The sequence below is a fragment of the Ischnura elegans genome, chromosome 6 (genome assembly GCF_921293095.1).
Source record: "Ischnura elegans chromosome 6, ioIscEleg1.1, whole genome shotgun sequence".
NCBI classification, from domain to species: Eukaryota; Metazoa; Arthropoda; class Insecta; order Odonata; family Coenagrionidae; genus Ischnura; species Ischnura elegans.
The window spans coordinates 114,509,576-114,533,700 of record NC_060251.1 but is presented as its reverse complement, the minus strand read 5'-3'; the positions used below and the strand labels follow the sequence as shown (position 1 = coordinate 114,533,700).

The following is a 24,125-nucleotide window of genomic DNA, read 5'->3' as shown; positions in this document are numbered from 1 at the left end:
ATCTCGCCGTAAATTAAAGATGAAGCTCATGCAGGAGTTCAACAGACGTTGTTGCTCGATATTCAACTCCTCAGTTAAGGAAAATCTTTAAGACTTTTGTAACACTTGAAAATGTCGTTGTAACGACGAAACGCGTTGTGTAAAATAAATCTATAAGTGGAAATATTGCAATGTGTCATTTCAACAATATTACGAACTTCCACCACATCGTGCCTAACATCATACAAGATATCCTCAGTTAAGTCATTGAACAGCATATACAAGCTTCATGTGAGCTATCACTGACAACACACATAAAACACCTGTTCCTTCGCCTGGGCCTGCAATATAATATGCAATGTAATTGGATTGTAATTGCGGATACAATTTAATAATAATGTAATATATGAGTGATCGATAAGTCAGAACCTGATGTTACAATTCCCAGTCTCATCAAATGTTTAACTGCATAATTGCTTCTCATGCTGTCCATTAATTCGCAATTACCGGTCAATTTATAACTCACGAACTTTTATCCATTCCCTTCATGCATTTCCAAAATCATATTGCCATTATCCTCATATAGTTATTTATACTTATAAATAAAAGAACGCAATTATCGATTTATAAAACTCATTTTTGTTATTGAAGTACATCAATGTATTTTGCGATGATTTTATATTTAGTGTTACGTAACCCGCACTTCAGGATGTTCAATCTTCCTCAATATTCCGTTTCCTTGGTCTTAAATTATTATCAACGGCTTCATTAATCTCTGTATAAAAGAAATATATATTCCAGTCATCACGATTTCCTTTTTATTATTCCTGGCATGATTAATATAATTTTATTTTTCATATAATTATTAAATGGCTTTTGTAATCACCTTCATAGTTTTCTTTCTCGTCTTCATTCTTAACTTCTTTATTTTTAACTTTTATCCAAATGGTAATTAAGGCAAATGCATTTTTTGACAATTTTCTTCTCATAATTTTCTTTTTCAATCATTATATTTTTCTTTGACAATTTTTCTGCGCTGATATTAAAAGATTATGCATGCGTTTGAAATGGCCTTTTTCATCTCATTTATAATTTTATTTTTTCATGTACCTCATAACAACATTTTATATTTATCGTTTTAATTTTAGTGGCAATTTGTTTCTCTGTCTTGGTCCTTCCTCCTCACATAATATCCTGGCTCCGTCCGTAATATTTCGGCCCCTTCCATCATTAGCGGTTCGATTTCCCGGATGACAAAACTTTCTCGACTTTTAAAGCAATCATCTCACGGTTTCCATGGAGTCATCTTCTTCAATTTACTTTCGCGATCAACTTCTTCCATTTACTTTAAGTTCTTTCGCCCCTAAATTTTTTGAAAAATATGCCTCGATTGAGGGTGGCACCTCAAAGTCGTTTGGAGTGCCTGCGGGTGAAGGAAGGGCGCCCTTCAAAGCAGGATGACTGCGCAGAAGGAAGGAGGACAAGGCAAGGGGATTGATGGCGGAGGAAATTGGCTCGGGATCAGAATACGGCGGATCGAAGTTTTTCCATATTTCATTCGAGAATGTTCTGAACATTCAAGGCCAAGGTATAGGGTGGTTTCCCATTATTTATTTATTGCCTGAATCGAAATATTATTACTTGGAAATATTATATGGAGTACGAATTTCACACTTTTAGATTTTTAAATGACGATGTCTATTTTTTTGCGATTAAATGAAAAGTGAAAATTTTCAAGGGCGTGAAAACGCGACGGCTAAGTACGATTGCTAGGAAAAGCCCGCGTGACGTCATTCTGGTTCTCGCTGCCACAAAGTGAAGTGACCTTAGGGCGAGGATGTGTGCGCTGCTACGATGCAAGCTTCTAGCAGGTGGCGGAGTACCCTGCTGGCAGGTAGCGTTTGGCTTAAATAAGGATTATTAATAACTTATCAAATGAAGGAAACTCTCCGACCATTGGCAGCTTTAATAGGTGATTATTAAGAGATGTTTCCCTGAGCTCTGTGCCTCATGCCTGCATCGGTAATCTCAGACCATGTATAACTCCTATCTACTCGTATAGAAACTAGGTCCCTGTGACGTCAAGTGGAGTGGCATCGCATGGGCGCCAATCTGGCCTTTTTCACATGAGGATAAAATTGACCATTGCCATTCGTCTAAAATGGGATTTCTGAAATCAAATAATTTGTATATTATGAATACAATAATGGTGGGTAACGAATCGCAATCAATGCCTTTCGTTTTCTTTGATGATGGAAACTACCCTATTGCGAACAAAAAGTATCTCTAGTGTTGTAGGTGATGTATACAAAATACTAGAACACATAGTCGTCTGCAGCAGTGCCGTAACTAGATATATGCTTCGGGGGGTGAGGGGGCTTTGGGGGAAGATTAGGGGGGTTAGTGGGGGCACCCCCCCAGGAAACGGGGAGTTCGGGAAAAGTTTTGAAAAATAACATACCTGAAAATGCATTGTACATCATTCTGCCACTTATAATTTAACTTTAAGCAAATGCAGTTATTATGTATAAAATCCAGGCAAGGTTTTTACATTTTTTTATTTCTCTGAGGTTTTGGAGGGGGGGATACATCCCCTCATCCCTCCATAGTTATGCCACCGGTCTGAAGTAAATATTTCTCGGGTTTTGCACCGGGTCGGGTCCTCCTTTCCAACGTTTCGATAAGCAACTCGCCCATCGTCTTCAGGAGTCATCAATCCAATCTATGAGATTCCTGAATCCCTTAAGACGATGGCCCTCCCTTAAGGCCCTCTCATCAAATGTCCCAGCCAGTTACCCTTCCTTTGATTTATTTTGTCCATCAACGCTCTTTTCTCATCTATCCTATTTAACACTTGCTCATTCCTAACCCGATCCGTCCACCGTATTCCCTCCATCTTCCTCCAAACCCACATCTCAAACGCCCCAATCCTGTCCCTGTCTCTCTTCCCCATCGTCCAAGTCTCACATCCATACATAAGCACACTCCACACATAGCATTTCACCAATCTCTTCCTCAATTTTAATTCCAGTGCCTTGTTACACAAAGCTCTTTTCTTCTCCTTGAAAACTTCTTTCGCCATTCCTATCCTTATTTTTATTTCTCCTATACTTTTCATTGATAGCTCACATAAAGCTTGTATATGCTGTGGCTTGGTATTTTCACATATGCAAACCAACCTTAAGGTTGAATCACCTAGTGAGTATATCCTATCACATAATTATGAAATCATTAATTGGTTGCAAAAACACTGTAGTGCTCTGGTCTTCGTCATGCACATATATAAGTTTAAGGATAAAGATACTAATATCCTTCAATCCACAAGTAACAGGAATTAATCGCAGACACTTATTTGTCCAATGATCGGAATTCATCAATTGAATAAGGTCTTTTGTATGAGCCAGGCACGAACTACGTATTTACATTTGGAGAGGCTGGCATGACCTGCCTCAAAAGGCAAACTGATAGAAACAATAGGGAAGTTTCCTTCATCAAAGAAAACGAAATGTATTGATTGCGTTTCCTTACCCACCATTAGTGTATTCATAATGTACAAATTATTTGGTTTTATAAATACCGTTTTAGACGAATGGCAATGGTCAATTTTAACCTCATTTGAAAAAGGCCAGATTGGCGCCCATGCGATGCCACTCCACGTGACGTCACAGGGACCTAGTTTCTATACGATTAGATAGGAGTTTTACATCGTCTGATATTACCAATGCATACATGAGGCACAGAGCTCAGGGAAACGTCTCTTAATAATCACCTATTAAAATTGGCTATGATCGGAAAATTAATCCTTATTTAAGCCAAGCGCTACCAGCTAGCAGGGTACTCTGCTACCTGATAGCATCCTGGGTCGTATCAGCGCTCAAAACCTCGCCCCAAGGTCACCTCACTTGCGGCAGCGGGAACCAGAACGAAGTCACGCTGGGTTTTCCCAGCATTCAACTTAGCCGTCGCGTTTTCGCGCGCTTGAAAATTCATTTAATCGCGAAAAATAGATATCGTCATTTAAAAATCTAAGAGCGTGAAATACGTACTCCAGGAGTAATAACACAGGTCAACAGTGGTTTTGGTGCCGGAGCTTTTAAAGCTGATTCCAAGTATAATTGGGGTGCTGAATCCAAATATGATATTAGTTTTTTCCTATCAGCTCTAGTTTTCAAGATACAGATATGTTGTTACTTACGTAAAAAAATGTTCAATATGATGATATTACATAAATGATAAAACCCACAAAATATAAGGACTTGATTTATTTATAGGAATGTTAAATCACCTACAATTACAATAGTTTTAGAATACAATTGAATACAAATAGTAACATTTTTCACTGAAATAAAACAATTTAAAGAAAAAAAAGATTTTCTTGCGTGCACTTTGTTAAAACAGTCTCGTTTTAAGCACCAGCAGTAATCTGCCATCGTATGTTTATCCCATCTTCCTTGGTAGCGATCTTACATTGTTTTGATTTCCTGGTGAAATCATTCGCCTTGTTTTTCACTTGTGTCGCCTAAATTTTCAGGAAAACAGTCTAAGTGACTGTGTATAGTGAACTTTTATGCTAATATTACAACCAAGTGGTTTAAAGTTAGTGAGAATATTGTTTACCAGCTCAAGATAATTTCTCTCGCTTATGATTTCCCAGAAAAAAATTTATTACGTCAACAAATGAAAGCCAACTGTTTTTTTCAATCTCATTCAATGGCTTGACAAAAGCAGTTTTGTTGCCCATCTGTGTCTGATTTGTAGCCCATCAAAACTACCAGCTTTAAGTTTGTCAATACTTATCTGCGGCATTTTTATTCTTATGTAGCCGAAGCATGGTCCATCCTTGTCAAGAACATTTACAAATTGCTTCATTAAGCCTAGTTTAACATGAAGGGGCGGTAAGGTGATTTTCTCCCGTTCACCAAAGACTCAGCAATAATGTTTTTACCCAATAATTAAGTTTTCTCCTTTTGACCACTCCTTCTTAATCCAGTGGTTTGTCTGTCCTTGCTAGCACAGAGGCACCAGAAACAAGGATATTTTGTGTTGCTAAATTGCTGCCCAAGAAGAAAGTTCACCAATTTTAAATCTACACAAATCACCTAGCGATGTCCCTAGTATTTTATCTTTTGTAAGGCCAATACTATTGTATCATATTCTTCTTTCATTTCAGTTGAATGAGCGATTGGTATTGAGCCAAACTTGTTAACATTGTGAAGAACACATTTTAAACTACGCTTGGAGCTATCAATGAACAAACGCCAATCACTGGCTTCATATTGCGGTAGCCCCATTCCTTTCAGAAGACCTCTAACGTCTAAACAAAATGTAAGATTGTCTTCTTGAGTAAAGAGGGGTAGCAGATCCTTTTCAATTGTGGGATAAAAATTAATTTTTTGTACCTTGTTCCATTAAATTCTTTTCATGCATCCTTGAAGCTAGTAGTTCAGATGCTTCCTTCGGTAAGTTCAATTCTCTAACAAGTTCGCTTAGTTCATCTTGATTGATGTTGAGGATTTGTTGATAGAGCCTCGTAGTCTCTGTCACTATCGTCAATAGAATCAGGCTCATATTTATCCTCACATACATCTCGTAATGTCTGAAATATTAGGATCGGGATTTCTTCTGAATGGGGTACCTGGTGTCTAGCTGAAGGCAAATCTGGATATTTCCATTTGTGTGGTTGTTTCGATTAATTCTCGAAACATTTACCATGCAAAAATAACAGTCGTCAATATGGTTTGTAGGTTCTCTCCAAACCATTGTCACACCAAACTTTAAACTTTTCCTTTTTCCTGTAGTTCAATACCGCTGATGTTCTGTACATGTTTTACACACAACATGCGGTGCCTACTTTTTACCTTGGTCACCAAGCTGAACACCAAAATATCCTAGGCATGTACGTTTCACAAAGTCTGTAATGTTTTTCCTATTTTCTTTTAAAGTATATTCTCCACAAATGTAACAAAACACATCACAATGATTAACACAGATTCTTCGAATTGAGCTCATTTTTAGAGGCTGCTTTACAAAAACTTTGAGAATTTGACCATTTGTTTCCGGAAATCCCCTTACTGCTTACTTACTCCCGCCTTTCTATTTTCAAAGACACTCTCTCTTTACCCTATCCCCCCTTTTTTACTCTTCTCCACTTATCTGTGATTCTTCCCACGTGTCGTTATTCTACAGTTATGACTAAGGTCCTTTTCCACCGTGGGTTTCCCACATCCCTCATTTGTATCTTTTCCCACTGCCTCAGCTCTGTGCGCCTGTCTCCTCCTTCTTCAAACACGCCAAATCCTCCCCAACCCCTTTCTCAAAGGTATAAAGGTGATTTTCAAAGTAAATACTGCAGAGTGATTATGAATTAGTTTATTTATAGATGGACTTAAATTTGAAAAATATTTTCTGAAATATATCAAAAATTTGAAAGAATATAATCATAAAATGCGCCGTATCTAAAAAAGTAGAGCTGTTACGTAGAGACGGATATCATATTTGGATTCAGCACCACTAATTTGGTTAATATCAGCTCAAAAACTCCCGGCACCAAAAAAAAAGTTTTTTTTTTTGTTGGCCTGTGTAATCTTTCGATTTGGGCAATAAAAAAATAATAGGAAACCACACTATTGACTTCATCAGGCCATCATGTCTCAAGATATGGCCTGTAAGGTTGATCCGTGTTCTTGCCTATGTTTCCATAAGGCTTCTCTTCTCTCCTACTCTTCTCAGGACTTTCTCATTGCCTCCTCGGTCGATCCATTTGATCCTCATCATTCTTTCTCACTTCCCTATAATGTTTGCCTTTTGCAATCTTTAGGAAATATTTTCCCTCCAATTTTAAGGTCTATTTGATGTCCTCCCCTACTATGATTTCCTTGGGCAGTCGAAATACCGGGCCGGAGATATTTTCCTTCTAACTTTCACCCTTTAACGTCAGGTATGCCGAATTCGGCAAGTACCTTCAGAATAATTTTGCCTCAGTTGACAAGAAAGTTATTTCAATATTGCCCATTGTGACGTTTTCGGCACGTTCTTATCTGCTGACGGTAATAAGTTTTGACACCGAGCGAGGAAAGGTAGAATTCCAACTTCGATAGGAAAAAGTCAAAGCAAAGCGCGTTGAAGATCGTCCACTTGCTGTTTTTTCCTCTTAGTTTTTGGCTTCCCTAGGTAAGTTTATATGTTTCTAAAATTTATTTTTTTTCCTCTTGGTTTAATAAATTTTTTTATCTAGTCTGGGCATGCCAACATTTCAGATTATTTTTAATTAAAGGAAGACTAGGAGTATGACAAATTCGTCCCATTGGGTTCCCACGGAATGAAAGCAATGTAAGACAGTAAATCGCGATCGAAGCCTTATATCGAATATTTCATAAACATACTTCATTTTGTCGTCGTAGTTATTTAATTGAGAGTAAAGTGTAGTTTTTTGGCTAAGTTCTAACATTTATACATGGCATTACTAGATGTTTTTTACTCTGCTGGCATTTCAAAATATGAATCCTTTGACCATTTATGGGAAAAGGAGGAGGGATGTTGTTCAAAGTGTGATTGTGCCACTAGAGAATACCAATGGTACTCCTGTTGGTGAAAGCTCGAGCAATGAAGATTTGGAATCAGTCACCTGATGACTCCAAGAGTGCTTCAGAAAGTTTTTCAAAAGTGCGCAAAATGCAATGTACGCATGTGCTTGAATAGGAATTCAAGCTGTTGCAAGAAATTGAATGAAAAATAACTCGGTTTACTGTTATTTAGACCAGACATCTATGGCTTTTCTCCGAGTGCTTCCCCATTAATTTTTATGTTTTGCTGAAATGATGACAGCACATAGTGCATCCATTTTATAATTAGTATTTGATTACAGGGGCGCAGCTAGGAATTAAGGCTGGGGGGGGGGGTTTAGGTTCAAATAATGCTTACGGGTGTGGGGGTATTGCATACCCACCAGGGTAAGAGGGGTTGCGGGAGCCCTTCTCTAGAAAACTTTTAACAATAATGGTTGAAAATGGCGAGTTTTACGGCTTTCTGAGGGATATTTGATAAATCTTAACACTATTCTATAAGTAATACTGATCCAAATAAGTAAAATGGATAAACCTTAAAAATTTCTCTGAGCTCTGCAGGGGGGGGGGGTTTATCCCCCAAAACCCCCCTCGCAGCGCCACTGTTGGACTATGATATGTAACTCAGAAAAAAATTAAAAATGGGTGGATTTGCTTTCTATGAACTCCCTTCATTGAAATTTTATAAGTAGTGTTTGATTATGATATTCAACTGAAGAAAAAAGACTAAAAAACGGGTGGATGTGCTTTCTATGAGCTTCCTTCATTGAAATTTGGAAGGACAAAATTTTTTCCACGGGTAAAATAAATGTTATCCGGAAAAGCTTTAGTTGTATTTGTACTTTTAGTCATCGGAAAAATATTCATGACACAAAATGTGATTTCATGTTGTTGGACTGCAGAATACTCTGGGTGACATATTGGACGCTTTGGAGAGCGCGGATGAGTACGAGGTGGTGACCCCCCGTCGCTTGCCCCCCGAGGACATCCAGGAGGGGGGCGCGGAGGCGGGGGCGAGCAGTCGCTGGCGGCGGGAGGAGGCGGCCCCACTGCGCGTCTACCTGCCCTCCTCAGCCTCCGGACACCTCCTCATCGACCTGTGGCCCAGCGGAGACGTAGTGGCCTCGGGCGCACAGGCCCTCTGGCCCAACGGGCACGCCGTCCCGCTACGACCCCTAGCAGACTGCCTACACTCAGGGTCCGTGAGGGGACTGCCAGGTGATCATCATAATGACAAATTAAATATTGTGAGCATATTAACTCACAAATTTATTTATTTATTTATTTACTCATTTATTTATTTATTCATTTTTTATTTATATCACACCAAAAACAGCACTAAGGCATTTACATTGGGTTTATAGACTAAATAAATAATGAAAATATAATTAAGAACGTGTATAAAAATAATCTCATAAATAACAACCATTTTCAACATACCTATACAATACATACAAAAGGTTGGTGTCAAAAATATAGTCTTTTGAATTGGTTATTAGTCTTTTCAATTGGTGAGGGAGCCAAAGATGTCAAGAGAGGAAGAAGTATTGGAGATTGAATTGAAAATAGAAGGTAGGCGGAAAAAGAGGGATCTGTGAGATATTGCCAGACGGAAATCGGGCTGGTGTAGATCTTCAGTTTTGCGGGTTATCCGAGCTGGAATGCGTAGAGAAAAGAGTGTTAGGAGATCACTGGATCTGAAGGACCCATTCATGATGCGGTAAAGAAATTTGTGGCTGATGTCAATCGGTGGTGGTTGGGGTGTAATAATCCAAGTGAATGAAGTATTTCGGCACGTGAAGAAATCTGAGGTGAGGTATGCGATGTCGAACTATTGCTGAGAAGACATTGAGTGGACGGTTGAGTAGTTTTAGTGTGGTGGGAGAAGCAGTTGACCAAATGGGAGAGCAATATTCTAGGATGGGTTGCACACACCCAACAAAGACAGATTTAAAGGCACTCGGTTCGGATATCTCATTAAATCTCATAAATTCAATTATGATTAAGATTTTTCTTCCAGACCTTTTATATAAATGTGAACGAATGTTCACCATTACGAACAGCCAGTGGCGGATCTAGGATAGGGACGAGAGGGGTCTAAGTGGGGGTATGTTAAAATTCTAGCAGTAGCGGAGGTCGGAAAAATTACCATTCTATCTTGTGTAAATTGGGTACCCAAGGGAGAGCCCCATAGATCCACCACTGTGAACAGCGTTGAAGCTTATGAACTTCTGGGTAGAGGAACCAACGATGACATACGTAACAGTCCGTTGAATTGGGGTATATTTTGTAAAGCATTTACTTCGAATACGTGCCATTGCTCTTCTTGTTAAGCGATAAAATGTTTTAATTCGTAACAATGATTGTTTACAGATGTTGTGTTCAATGTCTCAAAATATGTCGATGGTTCAATGAGAATTGCGAATGATCCAGGACAGTGACGTAACTATGGGGGGATGAGGGGGATAGACCCCCCTCGACCAAAGGCTCAGAGAAAATTTAAAAATATTCAAAACCATTGTCTAGTTTTGACATATAATAACTGCATCTGCTTAAAGTTAAATTTTTAGATGCGATGGTGGTTGGCGTAACATGGTGAAACTCCTTCATGATGCACAAAGGTTAAGAAAAGACTTCGCTGTTTCACAAAATAAAATATATTGCGACCGGTTTCGATACAGCGTATCATCATCTGGCCTTAAATTTTTAGAACCAAAATGATGTAAAATGTATTTCCTGGCATGTCATTTTTTTCCCGAGCCCCCCAAGGAGGGAGGGAGGAGTCGCCGCTCCAGGCCACTTCATCCCCCCCAAAGCATAGTCCTACCCAGCTAGCACATTATAAGTCATTGAGATAAGGTGAAAGGAAGAAATAACGAAGGCGCTTCTCAAGTAAGCTTGTTATGGGTTTCTTACGGCCCGGCCGACAAACATCCAGAGTAATGGCAAAATGGATGCCAAAATTTCAGCACTTCCGTAGATGTTGTTTTTATTCCATCGTTTTAGAGTACTCATTAAGGTATTTATGTATAAGAATAATTTTTCCATTCTTGGCACTTCTATAATATGAGTAGAAATAACATCATACGGCCATAATTTGAAAATCATTCACATTTATGAACTGATGGCGAAACGACGGTCGTAAGAAAAACACATAATTTCACAAGAATAGCGACGTAGAATAGTATAAAAATGCCGGAAAAAATCTCTAATATACGTATTGTATTCATCGGGTTATCAGACCATAAAGTAAATTTCATAAATGTTAAATTGTGTGGACCTTGAATAAATTCAGTTTTTCATGCACATACCAGAAAAGTTTTTCTACGTAATTGGATTTTAAAATGGTAACTACGACCCTGGCAATCAACAGTTGCCGTGGTTAAGTGGTTAGCGTACAGAGTTGCGGTTACCTAGGTCATACGTTCGTATTTTTTTCTTTCCTCCGCAAGGATAAAGTATTTGTAATATGCTTTATATCTTCACCAGCCGGTCGCTTGCAGTTGTTAATTTTTTCTACATATGGGAAAATCTGTTGTCAGTTGTTAAGCTCTCACAAAGACTCGCCGAATTACACCGGTAGGCTTTAAAATCATGTTGGGATGAGCCGCGTAGCATGTGTAGTACGCTGTTCAACCGCCTTTGGCGCTCCAACAGAAGCGACTTACGTTGCCTGAGGATATTTGACGGCATTTCTTACCTATTCTTCCCTAGTATCTTACCCTTGCCTTACATAAGCCCCTTAGCTTGCGATAAGCTGCTTATCAATTTTTTCCGTAGGAAAACCATAAGAAACGGATAACTCTCTTACTTTGTGCTATCTGGGTAGTTGCGCCACTGATCCAGGAAACGAATTCGTCTTCATACGGTGAATTTATAACATTATTGTTTTAAGACGGTGGTTGCCTGCACTGTACCCCGTAAATGTAGATGAAGAACTGTAACAATCAAATAATGCTTCGTGTTCCATCTCATCCCAGGTTCGCTGGTCGCCCTTTCCACTTGTGGAGGTGGCCTGACGGGTCTCTTGCGCCTCCGGGAGCGGACCCTTTTGGTGAGACCCCTGGGCGGGGGGACGCCAGACCGCCAGGAGCACCTCCTGTTCCGCGCCAGGGGTGCCAACCTCGGAATGGACACGGAGGAGGAAGGCGAGGTGGTCACCGGAGACATACTCCCACGACGACGCGACGGCCCAACCGAACACAGACCTGTCGGTGTCCGGAAGAACCACAGGGTAAGGATATAATAATGTACACTAAAGATCGCTCATAAGGATCACGCATGTAACGAAATCCCGCCTATAACGAGGTGAGTTCCCATTCCCTTGGACTTTCCGACTATCGCCAATTTTAATTTACCCGCATATAATGAGTTCAAATGATATGAAATATCTTTCCCTTTGCAGTCGTTTGATGGAAAGCGTGGAACGATAGTTAACTTTTACTGATCTGTTGGTTAAACAAAGACGATTTACAAAATATTAGCTGGCACTTTACGGGGATGAATCCTTTATTCTGAATATAACGAAATCTCGTTCATAACAAAATAGAACGATGCGATGGTCCTATGAAATTCGTTATAAGCGAGTTTTACTGTATAGTATTATTCATTTATTGTTCTCCGATCATTACATCCGAATTGAACACTATTTTTAAGCTGTTAAAAGTCCATAATTTAGTTAAAAGTATTGACATCATAATTTGAAATTAGTATGAAGAAAAATATGATGCAGAACATTATTGCATATGAACATATGCATTAGTAAACAGCGTTGAAATGGTAAATAAGGTTGAGCTAGTTAGGAATAAGTATGATTTTTCACAAGTTTTGCAGGGATGAAGTCAGTGATTGATTTAGGTAGGTACTTCCGAGGGTACTTCCACACTTTTGAGGCGGCATCAGTAAATGTTTTTTGAAATGCTGTGGGCCGATATTGTGAAATATGAAGATTTTTGCGTCCAGCTCCAGTAAAAAAAATTAGGCAATGTTATTCTCTTGGTATAGAAGTCAATAATGTTCTGTGGTTCATGTTTTTTAACTACGGAATACATGAAACACACTAATTAACATTTAATTATTCTTTTGATGTCCATCCAGGAGAGTTTAAGTACGGCGTTATAATGTTCATCTTTCTCCAAGTTGTATAAGTATATGAATCTTATAAAGGAATTTATGAGACGTTCTAGCGTAATATTTATTTCTGCTCATAGATCAAGATAAATAATATAATCAAAATCATAAAATACCAAGGAGTAGTAGTCAAAGTGCGGAAAAAGTAACGAGGGACATGGATGGGTTAGTGTGATCATGGTCTCCTACGTATGAGGCCAAGTTTGATAAAAACCCCTAAACTGAGTGATCTATCCCCACTCCACCACCTGTGTGTGACAAGAGCATCTTATAGATGTTGCTTCTATTGATAATCTTATTGGAGTGATTACGGTGATTTTTTTAAGTCAAAATTTATTGAAGACTCACAGCGAATAAGCTTCTCAAACTTCTATTTGAAACTCATGTCCAGGATACATCTCACCGATGCTCTTAATGTCATCAGCATTATTGAGAGTATTTCCCATCTTACCCCTCCCATCTTTCTCCCCACCTTACTCATGTAAATATTAACCTGCCCTCCTTCATTTTTTCTGGGTAAGTGAACATTCTTCTGTATTATGCACTTGAGGATGGTGGTGCCCTGAAGTCGAAATCATTGTGACTGGGAAATAAATTTTACGTGGAAAATACAAAACTTGGATAATTAAATATCTGCCTATTCAAAATCGCTCAAGTAATTTAATTGTAAGCTTATCCCACAAATGACTCCTTAGGCCGTTTCACACGGGACACGTACTTGCACAATCTAAAGTGTGTATGAAGGCGCAGTCAAAATTGCGTCACGTAAAGCGTCATGAATTAATAGAACACATGCGAGAATGCGTGGACGTGACTTGGCAACAATAGCCACTGTTCTAATTTCGTTCATGCATTCGCGCAATTCAACGCCATTTTAGAAATTAATGCAGTTTTAACCTTTGCAATCCGTGCCCCGTATAAAACGGCCTCTAAAGATGAAATGGCTTGTCGCAGGAGGGCCTTTCATCGGTGGAGGTGATGGCAGAGGGTGGTGGAAGGCCGGGGCTGAAGACGGCGAGGTGGCCGGAGGGCGGTGTCCTTCAAGAGCCGAGAGGAAGAGTGGTCTTCAGCAGTCGGGAGGACAGAGAAGATGACGAAGAGACTGAAGAGGATGTGGACTGGAGCGACGAGGAGTGGCTGATGGAGGAGGGAGAAGATGATTGGATGAGGTCCCGCCGGGATCTGAAGGAGGACCTTCGCGACGGGAATGAGGAAGAGGACGAGGTCGGCTTCGCCGTGGAGGAGACCTCCGAAGAAGAGCCGCTGGCAGGTGAGTCCGTGGCAGGAGAGGAAGGCCATTTCAGTTACACAGTTTCCCATTATTGTCGTCAGTACAAGAGTGTAAGTCAAGCATGCATGTCTACGCAATTTTCAATTATGCCATTGGTTTCTGAGTAAGCAAAGGTTTACAGCAGCTTACAACAATTGACAACAATTACAGCAATGCTTACAACAGTTTTAGTGTCATGAACAATTCGTTTTCTGCCAACAATGAGGAATTTCTTTCGGTTAGACGATAGACAGATCCTCAAACATAGGTACACCCCAAATCAATTTGTTGTAAAAGTGAATTTCTTCGTTGTGAGCTTTAGTCTCGCCCATTTAGAAAGAAATTCAGGTGGAAACACTGTTCTACATCTACATCTACATAATCCCGTAAGCCGCCTAAAAGGCGTGTGGCAGGGTGTGTTAGGACACCAGCCGTTTACATCTAATAAAAAAATGAAGTGCTCCAACGAAATTGGGACTAGCGTTTATTAAAGTCCTTAATGGTTCGGGGGAAAAACGAATTCCCATATCTATCCGTTCGGCAAAACATCTCTCTTAATTTATCGCTTCTATCGGACCTGGACATATAGTGTGGCTCTAGTATTATTTTCTCTGTGTCGCTCTTAAAGATATCCATTCTCAATTTTTCAAGCAATCTAAGCCTAGCGCGTAGCCTCCGAGTCTCCAGCGGCTCCCAGCCTAATTCGCTTAATATCTGGGTAACACTGTCTGTACACCCGTAGCAGTTTTTGACGACACGCGCAGCCTTTCTTTGTATTTTTTTCAGTCAATTCTTTCTGCATCGGATCCCATACGCTCGCTGCATATTCAAGGTGCGGTCGAACGAGTGTGAAATAGCACCTTTCTTTTACTTTCTCATCCGAAAATCTGTTTACTGAATCTGAAATACTGTTTGAGTGAATAACCCCGAATATGATGGGGGTGTAACGTCGGGCGACTGATATTTTCGAAAAACCTCTTTATTTCCTTTAAGATACAGTTTCCATTTTTTGTCTCACTCCTTCAAGCAACTTCCCCATTTCCTTTTCTCCGTAACAATCCCTCTATCACTCCATCAACAACTCCATAGCAACATTAAATAATAATATTTAAATATCAAACGTTACAGGGGCCATTCCCCGCAAATATATGTATCATATTCACTCCAGTTTCTTCGCATTGCTGGTGCCTCGTTCACATTACGATTGTCCGAGCGATCGTCCCAACGATAGTTGGCCGAACTAGCCGTGTGAATGCATGTCCTGACAATAGTTGACGTAGTTCCGAACGTTGCCACTTTACGATGGTTAGGCGCTGGGAGACCGGAAACGGAAGCGACAAGAGCAAGACGAAAAGCTCGTGAAGCTCTATTTTTTTCATGGATTTGTCCTCGGAAGGAAGAATATGGGCGGAAGAAAAATTATTCGGTAAATACACGTTGAACACAGTAATATCTTGTCCCTGCATACCTCAACAGCTTTGTTAATCCTCAATTTCCCGTTCACTTTAGATGTCAGCACTAGAGGGCAGCACAGGTTTTAATAATCGTCGTGTGAATGCACGATAGTTCCGGCAATCGCTGGAACAATCGTAATGTGAATGAGGCATAGGTGTTCCTCATAAACTCTCCTCAGTCTCCTGCGTCCTTTTATCTTGAAGGCGGCCGCCGTCCGTTGGTGGTGAGTGTCCCTCCGGCCGTGCCCGACCACATGGGCGCCACTTTAGCCCAGCAGGCGCACGCCACCACGCGGTGGCTCAAGATGGCCATCGCCGTCGACCACACGGTCGTCCGATTCCACGGAAGAGAGAACGCCGCGCAATACGTACTCGCACTCATGAACATCGTGAGTACATTTCATATTTTTTATATAATTAAGGCAATGTTTCGCAAACTTTTTCGATGCGTCTTGGACCCATAAACCTATACTCAGCGCCCCCCAAATTATTATTATAGTATTCTACCGATTAAGGTAGGTTTCCATGGAGTACTAAAGAGGTGATCTGGGAGCCTCCCTTTCCTTCCAGCACTGCCTTCTTTAATTCACTGTAAGGCCTACTCTCTTTCAATCTATCTAAAAATCCTATTCTTTTCCTTCCCCTCCCTCGTTTCCCCAACATTCTACCCTCCAACACCATTTTCAACATCCCCTCACTGCTAAGCACTAACTCCATCCAAACCTTCTGTCTCCTGCGTATCTCATCTAAAAGCTTTCTCTCCTCGCCAGCCATATCCAGCACTTCGTCGTTCCTTTTCCTCTCCGTCCATTTCACCCTCTCCATTCTTCTCCATACCCACATCTCGAACGCCTCCAATCTTCTCTCGTCTTCTTTCCTCAGAGTCCACGTTTCCGCACCGTAGAGAGCTACACTCCAAACCAAACTCTTCACTAACCTTTTCTTTAAACTCTTACACAACGATCCTCTCAGAAGCTCCTTCCTGCTCATGAACGCCTCCTTCGCTAATGCTATTCTCTTCCTGATGTCCTTACTACTGTATCCGTTTTCCTCTAACGTACTGCCTAAATAGTTGAATTGCTCAACCTGCTCAAGTTTTTCACCACCCACCTTTATCTTGAGTCTCACATTCCTCGCTCGTGATGCTTTACAAAACCGCATTACCTTAGTTTTCTTGTGATTAATCCTCATCCCAAACTCCTCGCAACGTTCGTATAACGCATCCACTAGGGCCTGAAGCCCCCTTGCTGACTGACTGATCAACGCCTGGTCATCCGCGAATCTCACTGATTTGAACATCATTCCTCCCACTTTTATCCCAGCTTCTAACTCATCCCACGCTTCCCTTACCATCTCTTCAGCATACACGTTAAAGAGCAGTGGCGATAGAGGACAGCCTTGCCTCACACCTCGGCCAATGCTTGCCCACCCAGATTCTCCGTCCGCTATCCTCACTTGCGCAGTCTGGGCCATATACAGATTACAAATCAGTCGTCTATCCCTCCAGTCTACACCTATTCTCTTGAGAATATCCATTAACTTTACCCAGTTCACCCTATCAAACGCTTTTTCAAAATCCACGAAACACACATATACGTCCTGCTCATATTCTAGGTTCCTCTCCACGAGGGCCCTCATTATTGCTATTGCATCGCGAGTTGACTTCCCTTTTCTGAAACCAAACTGATCTTCGCCCAAATACTCGTTTGCCCTCGCCTCCATTCGTCTGTTCAATATCCTCAGCACTACTTTAGCCGCATGGGATATTAGGCTGATAGTCCTATAATCTCCGCATTCCACAGCTTTCTTCTTTTTCGGAAGCGGAATTAAAACCGTCTTCACGAAATCCTCCGGCCAACATCCCTCCTCATAGATCTTGCGCACTAGTTCGAAAAACCTTTTCTTACCTTCCTTCCCTAGACTCTTCAGAAGCTCGCACGGGATGTTGTCCACGCCTACTGCTTTCCTAGCCTTCATATCACGGAGTGCTCTCTCTATTTCTGAATCTAATATCTCCGGCCCAAGATTATCCTCCTCCACTGCACTTTCCTCCTCTAGAGTCAATCTCTCTGGTCTGTTCGTACCGTCATACAGGTCCTCCACGTATTCCTTCCACCTACCCTGTACCTCTTCTCGCTCGGTTAGCATCCTCCCATCTTTAGCCTTAATTTTAGACATGGCTTGTCCTCTTTTGCCGCCCGATAGCGACTTAACTTTGGCGTACAACGCGCCTACTTCTCCATCCTTCTGGAACTTTTCCATTTCCTCGCACTGTCTTTTCCACCAAGCCTCCCTTGCCCTCTTAGTTTCACGTCGTAATCGATTATTCAATTCCCTATACATTCTTTTGCCCTGTTCTGTGTCCACGTTCTTCCACTTCCTCCTCTCCTCCATTTCATTTACCATTGCCTCAGTTATCCACGGCTTCTTTATCCTTCTACTGTCAACGTAACCAATTGACTTCTCCGCCGCTTTGACTATTCCCGTTTTTAAATTATCCCATCTTTCCTCTACCGTCTTGGTACTTTCAATCTCCCGTATACTAATGTCCACTAGCTCCTGATATTCTCTCCTCATACTCCCCTTCAGGGCTTCTACGTTCCATTTCTTCGCCTTCCTAACTTTCATAAGTCTTTTGAATCTTACGTTGCATTTCATGAGCACTAGATTGTGGTCCGAATCCGCATCCGCTGCAGGGAAGCTGCGCGAGTTTTTCACACTGTTCCTAAACCTCTGTCTTACCATAATGTAGTCTATTTGATATCTCCCCGCATCCCCTGGACTTTTCCACGTGTACCTTCGCCCTTTATGATGATTGAACCACGTGTTTGTGATGAATAATTTGTTTCTCCTACAAAATTCTGCTGCTTTCTCTCCCCTGTCGTTCCGTATTCCTAGACCAAAATCTCCTATTTCGTTTCCATCCCTCCCTTCCCCGACTGAGGCGTTCCAGTCCCCCATCACTACCAGATTTTTCTTACCCGGTGTGTCTCTAATTATTTCCTCGAGCTGTTCATACACCTCGTCTACTTCTTCCTCCCTATGATTGCTAGTGGGCATGTAAACCTGGACCACCACAAGGTTGGTGGGCCGCGCCTCAATTTCTACCACCAGAATCCTATCGCTTACCTGGTCTATACCTACCACACGCTTACCCATCTTCCCGTTTAATACTAAAGCTACCCCTCGCTGGCTTTCTTCCCCTCCACTATATATAACCCTATACCCATCACTCCAATAGTCCCCCCCATCCCTCCACCTCACCTCGCATAATCCTAAGATATCTATCCTCCCTTTATCCATTTCCCTTTTGATATTTTCTAACTTTCCCGCCCTCATCATAGTCCTCACATTCCACGTCCCCACATTTATAGCAGACTTCTTCTTCTCCATCTTCTTGGTCTTCTTTTCTTCTTTCTTCATTGCTGCTGCCACTGATGTTGATGATGATAAGTCTCTGCAAGGATTTCGCATGTTGACGACCCCGAGGACCTTGCCGACCTCGCTGCCGTGCCCGACACCCGCCCTTTGCGGACGGGTCCCGGGCGATGAGATTCCGAGGCTCATTTGGTTGTACTCCATGTGTTCAGGGAAGAGATAGTTGGTAGGGTTTCCCACTTCCATTCCAACAGTGTTTTTCACGTGACACCATCACGTGGACTACCTTTCGTCTGGCTCCTACCCTTCGACCTATCTGGCATGGGTGGCCCTACCGGGAATAATTTAGAATTAATCCCGCCAGTGCAGCTCAAGGGGTCATAGGAGCGCGCAAGCCTTTCCACCGCGACAAGGTTGTAGCCCAAGGGAAAGGCCCCCCAAATAGTAACTCAAAAATAACAGTCACAATCATATGGACAATATGTTCCTCATTTCGTTATTTGGTCGAACTATAAATTTCGAAATTTGAATCGAGCTCAATCTAATTATTGAATGACCTGATTCATCCCTCTATTATTTTTTTCCTTTACTGGTATGGGTTTGTTGGTCCTTGTTTTCCTTTTCGGCATCCAACTAGTTTCATGCATTTGCATGAATATTTATCTACTTAATTATCTCTTATTTTTGCATGGCTCAGTGTCAACTTCCATGGAGCAATGTATGAGCAGTGAGAGGTCACACTGCTTGTTGGCATGAGAATATATTGTGACCTTTTCTTCGATGTCTATGAAGGCTTTTGTTCGGAAATTATCCCGGCGCAAAATAGATTCCTTAAATTCTTAAACCAGTGTGGATTATGTGGATCAGTGGCTTATGGGGGGGGGTGAGGAGATAGTTTCCCATCCAAATCCTCAAATAAATTTAAATAAAAATTATTTAAAGCTATTTCCTTGCTTTGAAATGTAATAACTGGATCTGCTTAAAGATAAAATTTTACTGCCAAAATGATGTAAAATGTATTTCCTGGCATGTCATTTTTCAAATGTTTTCCCGGACTCAGTTGCCTGGGTGGGGGGAACTCGCGACCCCAGGCCATCACAACCCCAACCCCCCAATCATATTCCTAGTTACGCCACTGTGGTGGATATATTTGCAAGTAAAACGACTGAAGTCCTCGTGTCACAAAAGGTTGAAATAATATTTTCCTCGTTTTACTTACAATTAGTTACCTTACTATTCATGTTAAAATATTTCTTGGAGTGTAGGTCAACGTGTGTTATGCAAAAAAGTTATAGCCAACGTTTCTGTTTATTTAAAACAATCATCAGGGCTTCAATATGTTCAAAGTTTCCTCTTGTGGTTCTTCTTAAATTTTCCATTTTCGAAGTCCAAAATATGGGTTATGGGTTGATGTTGTTATACAGCTAATTCCTCGGATTCTTCTCCTTGTATCTCCAGAAACGTTGGCTATAACTTGTTTGCATAACATACGTTGACCTACACTCCAAGAACTATTTTAACATGAATTAAACGAGGTCAAGATAAGGAAAAAAATTACTTACTATTGTTTTTTCTGTATTTTAGGTCAGCGCCATTTACAAGGATCCTTCATTGGACTCCAACTTGCGAATCGTCATCGTCCGCATGATATTCTACGACAACGAGAAAGATGGACAGGTAATTGTGAACTTATATATTTCACATGATTCATCAATGCTGATAGACGGAGTGCATGGCCTTTTAGATGAGATTCAGCGATAAATATTTATTTCCCCTCTCAGGTGCGCAGCTAGGAATTAAGGGAGAGGGGGTTTAGGTGCAACTAATACTGGGGTGTGTGGGGGTATGGAATACCCACCAGGATAAGCGGTAGGTGCGAGATTAGTGAATTGCGGAATTTTTAGATAAATGGTTCAAAATGGTGAGTTTTACGGCTTTCTGAGGGATATTTTATTAATCCTTACACTATTATATTAGTAATATTAAGTGAAATGGATTAAACTTAAAAATTTCTCTGAGATCTGGGGGGGGGGTTTATCCCTCAATAACCCCCCTCGCTGCGCCACTGTCCGCTATACTAATACTCGGCATTACTTTCACGTTGACTAAAGTACCAATTAATCACCTTGAAAGCAGTAAATCCATGCTGGAAGTCATCAACATTCATCAATCCTAAGATAGGTATGACGCAGCTCACTACTCTATTCTCCAATTGGCTGTTCTGTTTTTTTCCGTAATGCCCCATACCTCTGCCCAAAGGTATATATTATCACCCTTTCTAACACTTTTATATATTCTCCTTTCATTTTTCTGCCAATATCTTAGTCATATAAAATATAATTTAGAGCTCTTGTGGTATTTCTTCCCTTCTTAAATCAGTTGTTAATCTCGCGGTTACTATTTCCGCTTTTATCCAATTTCACTCCTAAGTACTTTGCCATGGTTACTTCCTATACGCACTCCTTTTCCAGAGGTAGATTTGGTACTTCATTACTCCCAACAATGAAGTATTGCTTCTTGATTTTGTTAATAGTGAGCCCATACTAAGTGGCGAAAGTGATATACCCGAATAACAACTTCCACACACAGCCGGTACAATGATGCCTATTATTATTATAAAGAATTCTACCGATTAACGTAGGTTTCCATGGAGTACTTTCGAAGTATTCTGGCAGCCTCCCCCTACATCATCTACTTCCCTCTTAAATTCATTATGAGGCCTGTTCCCTATCATTCTACCTAAAAAAAATCCTAATCTCTTCCTTCCCCTCCCTCGTTTACCGAACATTGTACCCTCTAACACTGTTTTCAACACCCCCTCCCCGCTAAGTACTCGCTCCATCCATACTTCCTCTCTCCTCCGTATCTCATCTACGAGCTGCCACCCACCATGTCCAGCACTTAGTCGTTCCTCCTCCTCTCCGTCCACTTCACCTTCTCCATTCTTCTCCACACCCACATCTCGAATGCCTCCAGTTTTCTATGGTCCTCCTTCCTAAGTGTCCACATTTCCGCACCGTAAAATGTAACACTCATAGATCAGGCTCTTCACTAGACTTTTCTTTCGACTCTGCGGGACGAGTTTAATCCTCCGTGCATGTTGTATTAGGGTGGTCCTTATTTTTAAAGTTTTCGAATTTCTTTTGTGATACCCCCCCAGTTTTGTTCCATTTGGTGAGAAAATAAATCGTGTAAATAATTTTTGCAATCGGATGCCGGGAAAACGTGCCACATCGCATTTAAAGTTTAGAAATTTTGTGTTTTTTGGGTGTTTTTCGGACATAACTTAAGATAATGTCACTCTCGGATTATTCTATCACTTTTATGTTTTTTACAACGACTCGTTAGACATTTTTATTGTATCACCTCAAATATCTTTCATTTATGCCGATTGGTTCTCGGGATATCGCGCCGAGAGTGAACGCGCGCCACCCCAGTCAGACAATTTGGGTGGCACGCGGGTTGCATACCATCAACATTAGTTGATCATTCTCACCCATCGCAAAACCATAAAATTCTTTAGATAAACTTTCAAATTCGTCAATGTAACCTTGAATACTATATTAATCACTGTTTATTGCCAAAAAGGGGCTTAGCAGTATTGATTTATTCCCTATATCTAAAGCTAATATCTAAGTGCTTCTACCTAAATTCAGCCTGAATGTTCGCAAAATATTTGACTTTGGGGCTCGAGTGGCGGTAATTAATAATATCCGATTTTGAGGTATGTGAGATATTAGCCCCTGATGTATGTTGGCAACCATCCCGCGAAGGGCATATTTGATATCTTTCATTTCTGCCCTTTCGTTCCCGGGATATTGTTGTTGACAACATTGTTGTATGTTGCAGGTTGAGGAGGGCAACCCGAAGCAGTCCCTGGAGCACGTGAATGCGTGGAACGAGAACCTGCTCAAGTCCATCGAGGTGGGGCCCCGGCACGACGTGGCCGTGTGGCTGACTCGCCTTGACCTCGGAGGGCCCTCCGGCTACGCCCCCGTCTCCGGCGCTTGCGACCCTGCGCGCAGCTGCGCTCTCAACAGGGACGAGGGCCTGTCCAGCGCATTCATCATCGCCCACGAGGTGGGACACGTGTGAGTCCAAGGGCCAATGAGAGAGGCCCTCTAGGGTCCCTTCTGACGTCATTAGATAACTCATGTACTCATAACGGCTGATTTCATTTTTTTTGGGACACGTGTGAGTCGAGGGGCCAATGGGAGAGGCCTTCTGAGGTCATTTACCCTAGTAGCACCAAAAGGATTATATCTGTATATTTTTAAGATTTCTAAATATACCGGTATACAGATTTGCAAAACTGTATATTATACATATTTTACACATGTCTGATGATCCATGGTCCTTGATGTATACCAGAATCTTTAAAATATACAAATAACATCCTTACGGCGTAACCAGGGATCATCAGATACGTATAAGATACAGATTTACGACGAGTTATACGTATTTAATCTATATAAAATCCATATCATGGCAGCAGATATAATACGTATAATATATAGATATTACCTGCGTGGTAGCGAAAATTTGCATGTATTTTATACAGATATAATATGAATACAGTGTATACTATGATACGTATTAAATCTAGATATAATCCTTTTGGTGTTACTAGGGTTAAGATAACTGATGTACTCGTAACGGCTGAATTCATACTTTGGTAATAGCGCTAGGCTACAGACGGTTTACGTGCCTTGACGCCTACCGTTACAATGTTGTCGTGTACCGACTTAACGGTGCACACAACAGAAACGAAGAAATCGGCCGGAATGGCTCGGTCGATTCTCTGATAAAGGTGTCTAGGTATTGACGGGATATAGGTAGGATTGAAATCCAAGCGATGCCAATGGGAAGAGACTTTATTGATTAATAATAAGTGACGTTCCGAAGAAGCCTTCGGCCCGCGAGCGTAGGTCCATCTCCCGAAGTCCATGAATTCTGGGGGTTTTACATCATTTGTCAAAGGGTGGGAACAAGTATCTACCTCGCAAGGGAGGAGATAAGGAAAGGAGTTTTATTTTTAATAATTTTGAACGTAGTGTAGTGCATGCCCGCCTCTAATCCAAACTGTTCCCTAATCGTGGGGAGGGTTGTGACATGGATAACTCATCATTTTGCACCAAATACTTACAAAATCGTTAAATCGGAAATATTGGCCATTCGATAAAAACTCGACTATCACTGCTTTTTCGTGGCCATTTTCAAAGTCAGCATCAAAAAATACGCAGCAACAGAGGTGCCGACTTACAAAAAATATTGGGGGGGCCCAAACCGGGAACCTTGTCCCGGTAAATTTTATAAGTAGTGAATTTTAAGTTTTTTAAGCATGTTAGAAGA

General features: G+C 41.1%; 1 protein-coding gene across 1 annotated transcript in view; it reads left to right on the top strand.

Moving 5' to 3' along the window:
* LOC124161450 (A disintegrin and metalloproteinase with thrombospondin motifs 3-like) overlaps nucleotides 1–24,125 on the top strand; it is a 68,658-nt gene that overhangs the window by 2,923 nt on the left and 41,610 nt on the right. The window contains exons 2-7 of the mRNA XM_046537772.1: nucleotides 8,444–8,759; nucleotides 11,522–11,775; nucleotides 13,626–13,941; nucleotides 15,600–15,784; nucleotides 20,358–20,450; nucleotides 22,623–22,864. Of these exons, the coding sequence (XP_046393728.1) occupies nucleotides 8,444–8,759; nucleotides 11,522–11,775; nucleotides 13,626–13,941; nucleotides 15,600–15,784; nucleotides 20,358–20,450; nucleotides 22,623–22,864 (1,406 nt within the window). The remainder of the gene's footprint in view (nucleotides 1–8,443; nucleotides 8,760–11,521; nucleotides 11,776–13,625; nucleotides 13,942–15,599; nucleotides 15,785–20,357; nucleotides 20,451–22,622; nucleotides 22,865–24,125) is intronic.